A 14,584-nucleotide genomic window follows, 5' to 3' on the forward strand; every position below is an offset into this window, starting at 1 on the left:
TGACCTTCCTGGAATTCCTACATTGTGTGATTCTTGACTGCAAGGAGCTAACTCATGCTTTCCTTTTTTTCATTTTAAGGCCTGGGTGTCAAACTCACCACATCTCATAACGTGTCGTGAGTTATCATAACGTTTTTTGCATTGCTGAAGCTGGGGTGGGCGTGGCCTCCATATGATGCAACCACCCCTGTTTTAAGGCAAGGTCTACAGAGATATTTTTTTATAATAAATAGGAGGTGAAGTATTGATGCTGCAGTCTTACAAGAGCATTTTTATTAAAGTCACATCTGTTTCTCTAGTTGGCATCTATACTACGGCATTTCGTGAACTTAGGCCGACTGAAGCCATGCCATAATAAACCTAATAAGATAATAATGCATCACTGTGATTCAACACTCAATCTGCTAAGCAAGAGATCGTCACACCTTTCATCAACTGGGATGCCTGCTCACCATGTTTTGGACGACCACAGAATGTTTAATGTTAAGCATTAAGTGAAGCATCTTATTGTTGTTCCTCTCAGATTATATTTTGTGATTTGTATTCAAAACCAGTGCTTTTCAACCAGTGGTACGGGTACCACCTGTGGTACATTACCACCTGGCAGGTGGTACGCAACCATCCTAGAAAAGTGGTAGCAGGGGAGGGGAATGAGCTGAACTGCACAAGCCTGAGCCAGAGATGGCTGGAGCTGCAGGGCTGTCAGGGCCTAGTGGAAGCGCCAGGATCAGCGCTTTTGGGGGGCTGTCAGGGCTCAGTGGAAGTGCCAGGATCAGCGCCAGGCTCCAGCTAGAACTCGGCGCTGATCCTGGCGCTTCTGAGCCCAGAAGAAGCACCGATCAGCTGGAATGTTGCAGCATCTCCAGGGTCTTGTGATTTACATTCAGATGCTTGGCAACTGATTCATATTTATGATGGTCACAGTGTCCCAGGGTCATGTGAAGTGACCAAAACCTGCTGCAACCACCCAGCAGATGGGGGGAATAAAAACCAAACACCCACCCCACCCCACCCCCCGCTGCCAATCCTCAACAGAAGTGCTCACAACAATGAAAACCTCAGACAGGAGGAAGAGCACCACTGGGCAGGCAGGCAGGTGTTTTGCTCGTCTGTGTCTTGGGGGGCACTTTTTTCAGTACCATTGTAACTTCAAAAGTCACTAAGCAAACTGTTGTAAGTCGAGGACTACCTGTACTTCATCACTTTTTTCCCTTTTTTTTGTCATCAAGTTTTTGGCACCTTGCTAGGCGACTGGTGGTACTCGGATGTTGCCATATCCTAAAAGTAGTACAATCAGTGAAAAGGTTGAAAAGCCCTGTTCTAAACAGCAGAATATATTCAAAGATGTAAATGTTTATAACATTTGTAAATTAGGTTAGGCATGCCAAAATGCCTGAAAAGGCTGCTTATGATGGATTCTTTTGACATGGTGAAGGATCAGTGCTTTTTTTGTCATAGAACGCACCGGAACAGCGTTCCAGCACCTTTTTTCAATGGATTTTCCAAGTTTTAAAAATAACTTTTGAAAATTTGATGTTTGGTCCACATGGACTTGAATCGCCCTGTCGAGCATAGCAGGTCGGCAGCAAAATCATTACAATGATGCAAGCGGGCTGCTTGTGTGTCGAGTCTGATGCATGCGTACTTCGTCCACGCTAGTTGTGATGGCACTGCTCAGCTTGTGATTGGTCGTGTGGTCGCACGCTAAGTGCTTACTGCGGGTGGCAACTGTTATGTTTCATTACACAACTGATGTGTGTGGGTGTATGTACGGTGATTGACTACGTGTGAAAGGTAAATAATTTATTTTTAAAAATTGTTGGTGAATTAAAAATCTTTTTTTAATTTTTAGCACAAAAGTGTGACTCCAAATTTAAAAATGAAAAAAAAATAATCTAATTACTTCTCAACCACTGGTCCTGCTAAGAACTGAATATATATATATATATTTAAATAAAAGATTAACAAGATGTGAGTTCCAGCACCTTTTTTCTTACAAAAAAAGAACTGTGAAGGATTATGCAGAACTAGAAGAAAGGGATCCTCACCACTACTCATTATCTGCAGGATGACTGCAAGGAAAGATCAGCTCTGTTTGTGGAAATGGATAGCTTATCTGCACATATGCATCTAGTGCAATGAACAGTCATAATATTCTCTACCGTGTGTAATTAACAGGGGACATTGAATTGTTGGCAATCTGTAACGTTTTGTTTGTTTGTTTATTTGGAGAAGGATTGATCATTGAATAAATGCTTCCCAGCACAAAGGAAATTTAAACTCCTCTGACCTAAAATGGCATTTTTCTTGTCTGTACTTTATCTTTGGAAGTGATTTACACGCAATTTATTTAAGTCCGGAACAATAGTAGTACGTATTACTTTATACAACTCTGGTGATGCAGTGATAAAATCCAGTACATTTTGCATTTTCTATTAATAGCCTGGTGTGCATATGTCTGTTAACAGATTTCAATAAGCAGTGCATATCTTTGAAAAATTGCAGCAATACTTAGAATTTTCTACTGTACTTCCTGCAAAATGAAGTCCTAGAATATTTTAGGATGGGATACCATTTGAACAAGAATTTAAGTTAATTTTGTGTTTTCATGAATGCATGTATTTTCAAAAATGGAAAGGTATAATTTAGATTTCAGTGCAGACTTACATAATCTTGCATTTTAATGTAGTATAAAAATGTTTGTTATTCAAAACATACATTTTTTCTAAATTTTACCACAAAGTTTATCAACAAATTTGTCTGTAAGTTGCTAAGGGAAAGGTCTGCACAAAGATATAGAGGTTCGTGAAAAGAAAGAATAAAATACACTAGGATATTATTAGCTGATAATGTATGCAGTAGGTTAATATGACAAAAGAAATATGTATGTTGAATGTTGAAATATGTATGTTGACATGAAATTTTAATGCAGAGTTTTCACGTTTGGCCCATCAACTGCAATACACAGTAGCTGTAAAATAAAAACTAAATCGGATATAGTAGATTCACTTATCCCCGAGGGCTGATACCAGGATATTATGGGACAGGGTAAAGCAGATGCCAATCATCTAATTTTTCCTTCTTTCCTTTTTGTCCTTCTCCTTTGCCAGATTCTAACCCCTTCCAGGAAGACATTGCTCTGCAAGTGCCCAATACAGTTGAAATCAAATCACGAATTTCATCCACATCATCTGCCTCTACAGACCTGAATAGCCTGGACACCAGTGAAGAAGGAGCTGAGACTCCTGTGGTGCAGTCAGATGAGGAAGAATTGGAGCAAGATGGGTCTGAAGAACCGGAGAGCAAGAGCTAGCAAGATTTTGCATCCACCCTGCTATACGGACCCTGCCAGCATGAGATTACGAACATGACTGGATTGCTCCGATTCCCACTGTGTAAAACTCACAGAAACTCCCTGTCCAATTGTTGTACTTGGGGAAGATTCAAGATAATCCTTCCTCCTGCAGGATGGTCAATGCATGGATAAGGCAACAGAAGAGGGAGAATAGGGTGAGGCACGGGTGCTACAGAATTAAAATAGAATTTAACTCTCCATCTTTTTATGCATACAGTAATGCTTCTGCTTCCCTCACACGAGGACTCAGTTTGCTATAAGGCTACGAAGATTTAAAGCAAGACCCCTGTGCAAACTGATAGGCTCCCTAATCCTAACACATACACACACAAACATGAATGCAGCATGTCTTTAATTGTAACATAATAGAAAATTACATTCCTTTCAAACAAGCAGCTGGGATGACGTGTGTTACTGGGAAAGGAACAATGAGGCTACCTGGATAGGAAAGATGGAAAAGGAATGGCTGAAAGACGGTGGGACTAAAATAATTTGAAAGGTTCTTGGAATGAATCAGATTTTTATTAACTTTTTCATTCATCTGATTTTTACATCCTTATATTGCAAATGAACAGCAGGTACCACAAAGCCCAGGAAGAGCTGTGGAGGAGGAAAATGGGTCTTAAGGAAAAGCTACACAGTCAGGACAGTCCTTAGAAAAACTTCCTTTGAACCTCCATGCTGAATACCTCAGTAGCAAAGTAAACTTTAATTGCTCTCCCTTAAGTTTTAAAGTAGTCCAATTATTTCTATGAGGAAAACATCTTCTCCATTTCCCCTAATCATTCTTATTTTGTTTAATGGGAGAGAAATGGCTTTCAGAACTTTTTCCAAGGCAGAAGAACGTTTTGTAGATTTCTCATGGCTTTGGTGCTGTGTCTTTATATTTACCTTAGTTGTAAAGTGCCTAAAAGGTACTTGTCTATGCAATACCTTTCATTCCACAGTCCTGTCTCCCACTCTCTGGCATCTCAGTCTTCAGTTATATTGGTCAAAGTCAAATCAGACAAAGACTGCAAAAGAAAACTCCTTCCATGGAACTTTTTCGGATTAAGAAGAAGGAGTAGCCAGAGAGGCTGTGGAATGATGCAGATACAGATAATAGGAGACAAAAAGAATTACTGACTGCCTCTTTATAAAGTTAATTACACACTGATAGAATATTTGTAGCTTAAGATTGAACTGTGGGGTCCTTGGCGTTCTCTGAGCTTTGTGGTTTTCCAGCAGACGTTTCAATACCAAACTAAGTGACATCATCAGTGCTAAAATATTTACACTAAAATGTCTCAAAAAAAATATCCCTGGCTTGAGGCAGATAGAATGAGGCAGAAAAACAGAAGACTCTTTCTCTGGGAGAAGGAAGCTTTGTGGAAATTGGAGGACATTTTGGCACTTAAACTTTGCTTTCCTTTCAATATATTAGAGAACTTGTCCCCTTCGTTTAATATATATATAATTTTTATTAGCACTTTTCATATTATTAAAAGATAAATATAAGAATAATACAATGAGAGATCAAGAAAAAAAAGATAAGCGTGAAAGATAGAGATAAAAAAAAGAAAAAATATATAAAGAAGCAATCTCTCCCAATCTACTTTAGAGCAATTAAAAACTTATTGTCTCTCCTCCCTCTTTAAAATTATCTTACACAATTCTCTTCCTGTATTTTTTATTTATTTTTATCCCACCTTTATATTTTTATAAATATTCAACACTTTTTATTCAGGAAATCCAAAAATCTTTTTCCCCATTTTCAGCATAAGGTCCCTATTCCAGTCTTATATAAATAAAAAAAACTTGTTTTATCCCTTATCAAATAACTCAGTTATGTCATTACCACCAATTCTGCCATCTTCCCAATCCATTTCTCCATTATGGGTATTTCAGTATTTTTCCAACTTGGGGAATTTAATAGTTTAGCTGCACTTATCATATACCAAATCTATAAATCTTTTCTAATTGGTTATCCATAAGTGCTAGTTTTATTTGAATATTAGGCTTTAAAATTCTTTATATCATTATATGTATTTTTATCCTTTTTTGTTTTTGCTTTTTCACAAGTCTGCCATGCATGGCAAAATGACCCTTCATGTTTTTCACATTCCAGCATGGGTTAGAGGTACCTTGGTACAGGAGCATGTGTCCCTTAAAATATTGCTGAATCACTGTTTGTAGCTAATGAGGAGAGATGCTGGAAATTTCATTTTGGCAAATCTGGAGGCCAAGAGATTCCTTGTCACTGATGTATACTAGCCTCCTGTGAAGGATGCATGAGATGAGTCTTAGAAAGTTCCTGGTAAAATCTCACCACTGATATGAACCAGAGAGTTAGCTGCAGCATCACTACATCTCTTTTCCAAAACCTTCCTACTTCCTCACTATGGGAACAATAATACTGAAAAATATATCAGTTGCAGAATCGAATTCTATAGTTTTAAGAAATTGGTACAGCATCTCTTCTTTTTGTATTATGTTTTTAATGTAATTGCTTTCATCCAATATAGGATTTAGAGGTGCCACACCTCACTGGGAAGTTTGGGGAAAAAATCTGAGAAGGTAATATGTACATAAAGTGCTTTGAACATTAAATGCTAAGTAGCTTCACTATCATTTTTTATTTTATTTTAGTGATTAGGGTCAACTCAGAATCATGGATATGTTTAGTAGACAGGTTAGTAGTTTGGGAAAGGATAATGCTCTTCATAAAACGTGCTGGAGATCATAACAATATGCTAGATTAGGCTAAAGTGAATAATTTATGGTTAACTATGTCATGGGAACCATGCCACTTTCTTAGCAAGGTATGTGGATAAGGCCATACTTCACCCCTTCAGATGAAGGGAAATCAGGCAGTAGAAGAAATCAGAACTTATGACTCCACTGTCAATGGAGACATTTTGTAAGGGTTTTCTCCACTGTGCTGTAGGACTGAAGATACAGATAGTCTTCAACCATAATTGAGCCCAGAATTATGGTCATAAGTCGTCCTTGCAGTCATTAAGCAGGACACCATGTGACAAGACCAAATTTTACAACATTTTTGTGCAGGTGTTACTTGAACCCAGTGGTTGTTAAGTGAATGCTGCGGTCATTAAACAAATCCATTATATCCAATGGATGGTGTTTGCTGAAAACTGAAAGTAAATGCCAGAAACCAGCAAAAACATCAAAAATTGCAGTCATGTAACCACAGGATGTGAAAACAGCCACAAAGGTGAGCCAGTTGCTAAGGAGACAAAATGCGATGACATGACTTGGGGTGGGCAGCTATTGTAAGTTCAAAATTGGGTGGTAAGTACCTTTTGGGGGAGGTTCCATAGCAACTTTGAACAGTCACTTAAGCGAACAGTCATAAGTCAAGGACTACCTGTGATGTAAAAATAAACCTTGCCTGAAAATGTTACAAGTTCAGTGACATGTCAAACTTTCAACATCCTACATGCTGAAACATTTAAGAGTAAACTAGTAGCAGATTTAGTAGCAAAACCACTGTGAAGGATGGAACTATAGTATTCATCTGAATGAGAGCATTTGTGGTTTGGGGCATATTGTTGATTTCCCCTTCCCATTAGCCCCAGCCAACATAAACAGCCTTAGGAGTCTCTGTGGGGGAAGAAGTTTAAGAAAACATCAAGGTGGGGGCTGCATGACCAGAGCCCCGCCCCATTTTTATATGTGCAAAAGAGGTGAGGCTTCAAAGCTTGTGGTTGTGGCTGCCATCTCGACTACTTTTAATCCCCTTGTGTAAATGCCCCTGAACAATTGATGATAGCCATTGTAGTCAATAAGGATTTGGCAGTCCCACAGGATAGAATAATTATGGAACGTTTCAATATTCCTCATACTTAATTCATCTGTTTTTATTTGTTGACAACCTCACTGTGTGAAATTGCTGCCTTTGTGGACTGAGTCCTGCCTGTAGCTCTTAGTCAATTGGTTGGATTAATCCATTAAAACATGATGACTGACTGAAAAATGTCTCCAAGTCAAATCTCTGCTAAGTCAAGTGATAATTGAGAAGTAACAGTTGGGCCATTTATAGCCAGATCAAAAGCAACCTGATTTGTGCATATTTGCTTGATTTGATGTATATGGCATCAAGTGAGGAATACTTGAGTTTAAACACAATAACATGTTGATCCATGGATAGAGCATCAGAAATGGGGATGGGGAGAGAGAAAAGTGCAGATTACAGTTCTGTAACAAAATTTATACAACTCTATAAACAGCATATAAAACTGTCTTATTTGTTCTCAAGCCAGTTTTGTGACTTCTAATAATGTTAGTTTATGGACTGGTAACCAAGGCTGAAGAGCAAAATTTTGTAGGCAAATTTAAAGTTGTTTTAACACTGAAGTCTATCTCAGGCACTGCAGATTTATTCCTCCAAAGATAAATTACAAAACAATTTAAAGAGTAGCACCAAGGAGAGGGGGGTACCAACCTTGACTGTTTTACAAAATCAATTGGTTCAAGTTAATACAATATATAATTTTAAAGCAATTGTTTTCAGATCCACATGGAAGGGGGGAAGGAGGAATCGGGCTGCTATAATGAATAGTAGAATGATGCTGTGCTTAATTGAGTTCTGAAGCACTCACTTCAAATAATTTTTGAAGTGTACATAGTGCAGCTAGGGAAGGGAATCCTCTCACTACCAGTGGCAATTTGTAAGAGCATTAATGTAAGAATATTTTCTCCTTATAACAACCTGCCTTCTGGTACCTTAAATGCTATTTGCACTGAAAGAGAACAGGTCTTCTTTTTCTGTGTGACATCCATTCACATCCTTGAAAAATCCTATCTCCCAAAATCTTTGGTTTATTCCAAGTTCCTTCCCTCCTCTTCTATGGTTTATTAGGACTAGAAATACGAGGCTGCAAAAATCCAGACAACTGCTAGATGGCAGCAAAGACATACAGACAGTTCCAATTCTTTGCTGCCATCTAGTGATCATTTTGGAGAAGACTCCTGCGAGTCCCTTGGACTGCAAGGTGATCAAACCGGTCAGTCCTAGAGGAGATCAACCCTGACTGCTCTTTAGAAGGCCAGATCCTGAAGCTGAAACTCAAATACTTTGGCCACCTAATGAGAAGGAAGGACTCACTGGAGAAGAGCCTAATGCTGGGAAAGATTGAGGGCAATAGAAGAAGGGGGTGACAGAGAATGAGGTGGCTGGATGGAGTCACTGAAGCAGTAGGTGTGAGCTTAAATGGACTCCAGAAGTTGGTAGAGGACAGGAAGGCCTGGGGGAACATTGTCCATGGGGTGGCAATGGGTCGGACACGACTTCGCAGCTAACAACAACAAGTGGTCATTTGGATGTTTTGGTAGCCTTGGGTTTACACAGTGAGCCTCACCTTACCATAATCTGCTCAATGAATCCACTTTTCTGAGTCTGCGTGACACACTGAACCATTAACTGTTTGCATGTGCACATTCATATAATCCATTAGTCCAAACTGATGGGTGGCTAGATTTTGTGGCTCACAGACCTTAGAAAACTGACATAGAAAATCAATGACCTCAAAAGAGTATTCAGGGTTGTCCATGAACTGCAAGTAGGTTTAAACCAGAACGGTGGTACCTAGTATCAATGAGAATATAAAACTATCCTTGAAAGAAAAGAATAAGAGGAAAACAAAGTGCAATGTATAAATAACCTTGGGCTGGCTCAGTTCCTGGGGCTCTCTGTAGTTGCTTGGCATCTGTACTGAGTCAACACATCAGCTAGCCTTTTGTGGCCCTGGTTGCAGCTTTTAGCACTAAAACTTCCGTCCAGGTGCAAATGACTCATAGACTCTCTCCCCTCCACTTCCCCTTGCAAGTGCAGCTCTAGTCATTGTTTTTGAGAGAAAGGTTAAATAGAGAGGGAGAGACTGGAAGGAGGAAGACTTTGGGAGGAACAGGTGCGTGGGGAGAAAGTCCAGAAAAAGAGATCTGGCAGCCACAAACCTGCCCCCTTGCCAGTAAGGAAAAAGCCAGTGAAATAATGCAAGTGTTTTGAAAGGTCAGCAGCTGAACTGCACTCAGAAAATAATTCTTAATAGCTTTGCAGAGGAAAATGTCCTTAACATTAATCATATCTGATCACCTAGACTAAAGCTTTTCACAGAAAAGTAATGAAAATTGTGTGGGAGGGGAATTTAAACAAGTAAAATCCATTAAAGTACACAAGATACAATTTGTGACAATTCCATTAAGTAACTGGCCAGTTTGGTTAAAGGTCAGCTAAGGCTTAACATTCAGTTAGGAGCCAGATGCATAGAGAAGGAAGCTAGACTTTTTCCACTTCCCTGTGTACAATAGTTAATAGATTAAAATGCCTATCTTCTTTTGCAGCTAGCCGTTCTATAGGGAAGATGGGAGGTCTAGAAACAGGAAATATAAATAAATAAATCATATAGCTGAGTTCATACACTAAGCTAAGGCATAGCTTGCTTATCCATGCTATACTATATAAGGTTTAGTTGACACAAGGTGTTTACACCAGATGCTAAGCCATAAATCATGGTTTTCAAACTACACTGCATGGGCTCACACAGCACACAAGGCCACAATCAAACAATCACATTACACTAAACTGTCCTTATGCACATTTAATAGAAACAAAATTCAGAAGAGGCCCACCAAGAGGCTCACTGCAGCAGAGTGAAGCAGTTATTTTATCTGCTATGGTCATGAGGGGGAAAAAAGCCTACTGTACTTCTGCCAGCAACTGTTTGCATAAAATGTACGACAAGGTGCCAATGACAACATATGTCTTGCTTTCTGAAGATAGTGACAGAAAAGAATCTGGTGGATTCCTTATTATGTGCCATGTAAATATTAAAACATTTTAAATATTCTCAGATAATTACTCAGAAGTAAGTACACAATTTAAAGGGTTGACCTGATTCTTCCTTTCTCTCTGCAATAAATCACATTTAATCAACTTTGCTTTCTAAAAGTCCCATGTACAGTTCAAATGAAGTTGAGAAAATTGGCCAGTCCTTTATGTGGGTGACTGACAACATCTTTGTATTATCACTCTTTCTTGTTTTAATTACTGTATTATCACATCTAACAAGATGCAGTTCAGTGGTAAGCAAAGTAAGGCCCTGCACTTAGGCAGGAAAAACCAACACATGGGTATAGAATAGGAGGTACAGGCTCAACAGTAGTAACTGTGAGAAGGATCTAGGTGTCGTACTGGATCACCACTTAAGTATGATCAAGCAGTGTGCTGCAGCTGCCAAAAATACCAGTTCTAGGCTACATCAACAGAGGGATAGCCTCAAGATCATGGGAAGTGATAGTACTATACTGCTTTATACTGCACTAGTGAGACCACACTTGGAATACTGCATCCATTTCTGATCTCCGGGACCCAAAAAAGATGCTGAGGCCCTGGAAAGAGTGCAGAGAAGAGCAACAAAGGTGATAAGCTAAAGATGGTAACTAAATGATATAATGCATGGCTAAGGGAACTGGGTATGTTTAGCCTAATGAAAAGAAGTCTTTCAATACCTGAAGGGCTGTCACAGGGAAGAGGATGCTGATTTATTCTCCATAGCATCTGAGGCCAGGGCAAGAAGCAATGGGGGTAAGCTTATCAGAGGGAGATTCAACCTGGAAATAAGGAGGAATTTCCTGACATTAAGAACGATTAATCAATGGAACTGCTTGCCTCCCTAAGTTGTGGATGCTCCTTCACCAGAGGGCTTTCAAGAAAAGATTGGACAACCGTTTCTCTAGGATGGAACAAGAATTCTTGCCCTGAGCAGGGTGTTGGACTAGAAGACCTCCAAGGTCCCTTTCAGTCCTATAATTCTATGATTTTTATCACTATATTATTTTATACTGTATATTTTTATTTGGTTAACATTCAAAGTCTTTGGGGATCAGGAGGTGTATCAATCATTTCCTATCTGAAACTCTTGTAATCAATGTACATCAATATTTAACATCAAATGCTTTCTCCCTAAACCTCAAAATGCTATTCTGAATAGGGATGAAAGAGAAACTTCAATAACATAACAAGCTCAATAATCATTCCTCCTGACACCCTTGTAAGCCAAAATCACTATTATAAGAAATGTGGCTCTGAAGCACAAAACATGTCATCCTCCCACCATAACCCAATGTTGGCAAACTGCAATGTTCACATGACTAGCTAAACCAGAGGTCCCCAATCTTTTGGGCACCAGAGACCAGTTCCATGGAGAGAGGTTTTTCTGTGGACCAGAGGGTGCATGGTTTTGTGTGCTGCCTGCATCCCACAGATGGGCCTTTGCTTGTTTGTGTGGACTGGTTGCTGGCATGCTGTGGCCCGGTACTAGTCCACAGACCGGGGGTTGGGGACCCCTGAGCTAAACCACAATGTGCCATCCCGTGATTCAAGCAAAGTCTACGAAGATCCAAGTGACCACTAGATGGCAACAGATGTGGAAGCGCTACTGTATTCAAGCCTAAAAAGATTAAAAAGAGTACAACTACTTTGCCAGAGGGACCTCTGCAAAATATGGGCTGCAGTCTAAAAAGATCGTGATTGCCCTCTGCTGGAAAAAATTTCTCTCTTAAAATCTGAAATACTTGCAGGGAGGCTGTCTTTAACATGACTTTAACTTCTGCAAACAATACAGCTGTAGCTTAATGTCCATGAAATCCTTAGTAGAACTAGAAAGAAAAATGGGGAAAAGGAATATTTACAAATAACTTTATAGATTTAATTTTATGCCCTTGTTAACCATAAGCTTAAATATATTCTTTTCAGCTTTTACTGCAATATTTCATTAATATACAAATAACAATTTGTTTAAGATTCATTGTCCTTTTCTGCCAGCAACTACCAATTACCATATTTTTTTTGAAGAAATATCACTTCAAATAGCACAGATTTGAATAATGTAACCGTTCCCATTCCATGACATTCATTAATTTCATTAATCTAGACTCACTGTATGGGTTCAATATGATTGTTGTCTGGTGTTAATCCCTGCTTAACTGAGTGTTGATTGCTGGATAGAATGTGTTCTGACCTTTTGGTTTCCTTCCTAGGCTACATAAATTCTTCAGCCAGAGAAATTGTTCTGTTTTATTGGTACATTTTCAAGTTCTTTTGCAATAATCAACTGGTCCTAATGCACTTCAATCAACTTAGCATCTTTTGGGTTCTTCTGAGTTCATTTCTTCTGTTTTTGTCCAGCAGATAACATTCTATGTTATCTTCAACTTTCTGAGTTGCAGACTGACCTTCTTGGATATAGCCCATCTCGCCTCCACCCATTTTCACAATTCTGCGTGCTTACACTTGAACTGCTTGGTAAGTCAAGTCAAGTGTTACCTTTCCAGCCTCCTACTTCTCTGAAAGCAGTTTTGTCAAGCCCAACTTCTTACCTATTAATTCTTGTTAGTGTTGAAATGAATGAATAAGGAAGTGCCTTCAGTATGCTCCCTCCATCCCCAAACAATAATTGTGCAATACAAAGGGGAGCCATATAAGCTCTTTGTAGCCATATTTCTTCAACAGAGCCAGTGTGAAATAGCTGCATGGATATTGTTTTCCTGATCCTATTCTCTCAAGCTGCAATGTTTAGAGAGCTATGTTTTCATATGCCCATGCTACACAGGAGTTTGTGGTTATAAATTGCTATATTCACCTGTGCTTAGTAGAATTTTAACCACATGTCAGGTCCCACTTTAAACCCACATCTTAAGAAAGCAGAACTCTTGGAAACAATTTCTTCCAAACAGGAACTTTTATTAAGAGTAGGTGATAGCAGGCATAATAGACAGGACCTGAGATTTTCCATGCAGTGCAGTAGATTATAGTATCCCAAAGCAAGACCCCACCCCATAGATCACCCTCCTGATGAGGGATGGCCAATCCCTAAGTGTTAAGTCTGTTGTGGGAACCGGGGAGATAATATCAGCCTGTCTCCAGCTCACACAGGAGGTTGGCGGCTTCTTCACACCTTCCTCTGAGAGCGTAGATATAAACCAGGCACTGAGGTTACATTCCTTATTCCCTCCTTTGTTCTTAACTAACAGTTTAAAAGATAGAGCTCAGAGAGAGAGATATAACACAGGAAACAAGTTGTTGAGGATACAGACCCAATAAACAAAGTAAAGGATTACATTGTAGCAAATAGAGGAAGTGAAAGTAATAGTCCTGCAGGCACATCCCCGCTCCCCAGGGAAAGGTGGAATTCATTTTTAGATCAGAGAGGATAGATAGAATTGAAATAAAATAGGAATGGGTTCTGACACCACAGAAATGTTTAAAATCTTTTATTGTATTTAAAAAGTTGAGATATAACGTGTTTTTTTGCTATTGTGTTTTGTATCTTTGTGTACACACTCGTGCTTTTGCTTGTACAGAATGTCATCACAATATGCAAACTCTTGCTGGATTTCATCTTAACTCGTGGTGGCTGTGGGATTCAGAAACCAGTCATCGAAGGGTGTCCAAAATGTCTGTTTGCCTACGCAGAGTTTATTACTTTTATACAGTTTTAACAAGCAGCAAAGAGCACACAGCAACAACATTGTTATTGGTGTATTCCCTTGTCCATCTTTAAGAACATCCCAGCCAGGGTAGAGTCTCACATATCTTGATGGTTCCTGGCAGTCCTTGGTGGTGCTAATTGGAATGAGCTCATAGACATGAGGTAAAAAAGATACTGAGGCATGGCAGTTTGCTGCACACAGCCCCTTCATAACCTTGACCTCCATCTCTACAGGTGGCTTTACCAACAAGTCCATGTAGTTTGCTCAGCAACAAGATGGAAGTGGTTTAACTACTTAGTCCAGCACAAAAGCCTAGCATTTCCTCGAGATCTCCCATCCCAAATATTAACCAGGCTCCTTCCTGCTTAGATGTTTCATGGTAAACATGAAGATGACTTATATGACGCTTGTACAATAAGCAAGACTGGCTAGGTACTTCTACCTGCTATGACTAAAATTTGGAGCAGCAGTTCTCCAACATTCTCAGGACCCTTTTGCATTCTTAAAAATGTTTGAGGACAAGACAGGGGTTTACCCTAATTGGGACCTAATCCATCCCTCAGCAAAGTCATCATAAAGCAAAACATCATGTGACTGCCACACTTAGTGACAGCAGCTCTGCCAATTCCATTGGTGTCATTAAGCAACTCATCTGCAAACTTTAAAAGACAAATAATGCGACCATGATGTATGATTTCTTGCCAGCTTCCCCATTAACCTTGCTTGCTGAAAGCTGCT

General features: G+C 39.4%; 1 protein-coding gene across 1 annotated transcript in view; it reads left to right on the forward strand.

Annotated features, from left to right (window-relative positions):
* The window catches only part of DBNDD2 (dysbindin domain containing 2), a 44,693-nt gene extending 37,375 nt beyond the window's left edge, over positions 1 to 7,318 (forward strand). The window contains exon 4 of the mRNA XM_083358986.1: positions 3,111 to 7,318. Within this exon, the coding sequence (XP_083215112.1) occupies positions 3,111 to 3,313 (203 nt within the window). The 3' untranslated portion in view covers positions 3,314 to 7,318. The remainder of the gene's footprint in view (positions 1 to 3,110) is intronic.
* Positions 7,319 to 14,584: the final 7,266 nt, after the last annotated feature.

This window comes from Vipera ursinii (genome assembly GCF_947247035.1).
Source record: "Vipera ursinii genome assembly, chromosome: 3".
Classification (NCBI taxonomy): domain Eukaryota; kingdom Metazoa; phylum Chordata; class Lepidosauria; order Squamata; family Viperidae; genus Vipera; species Vipera ursinii.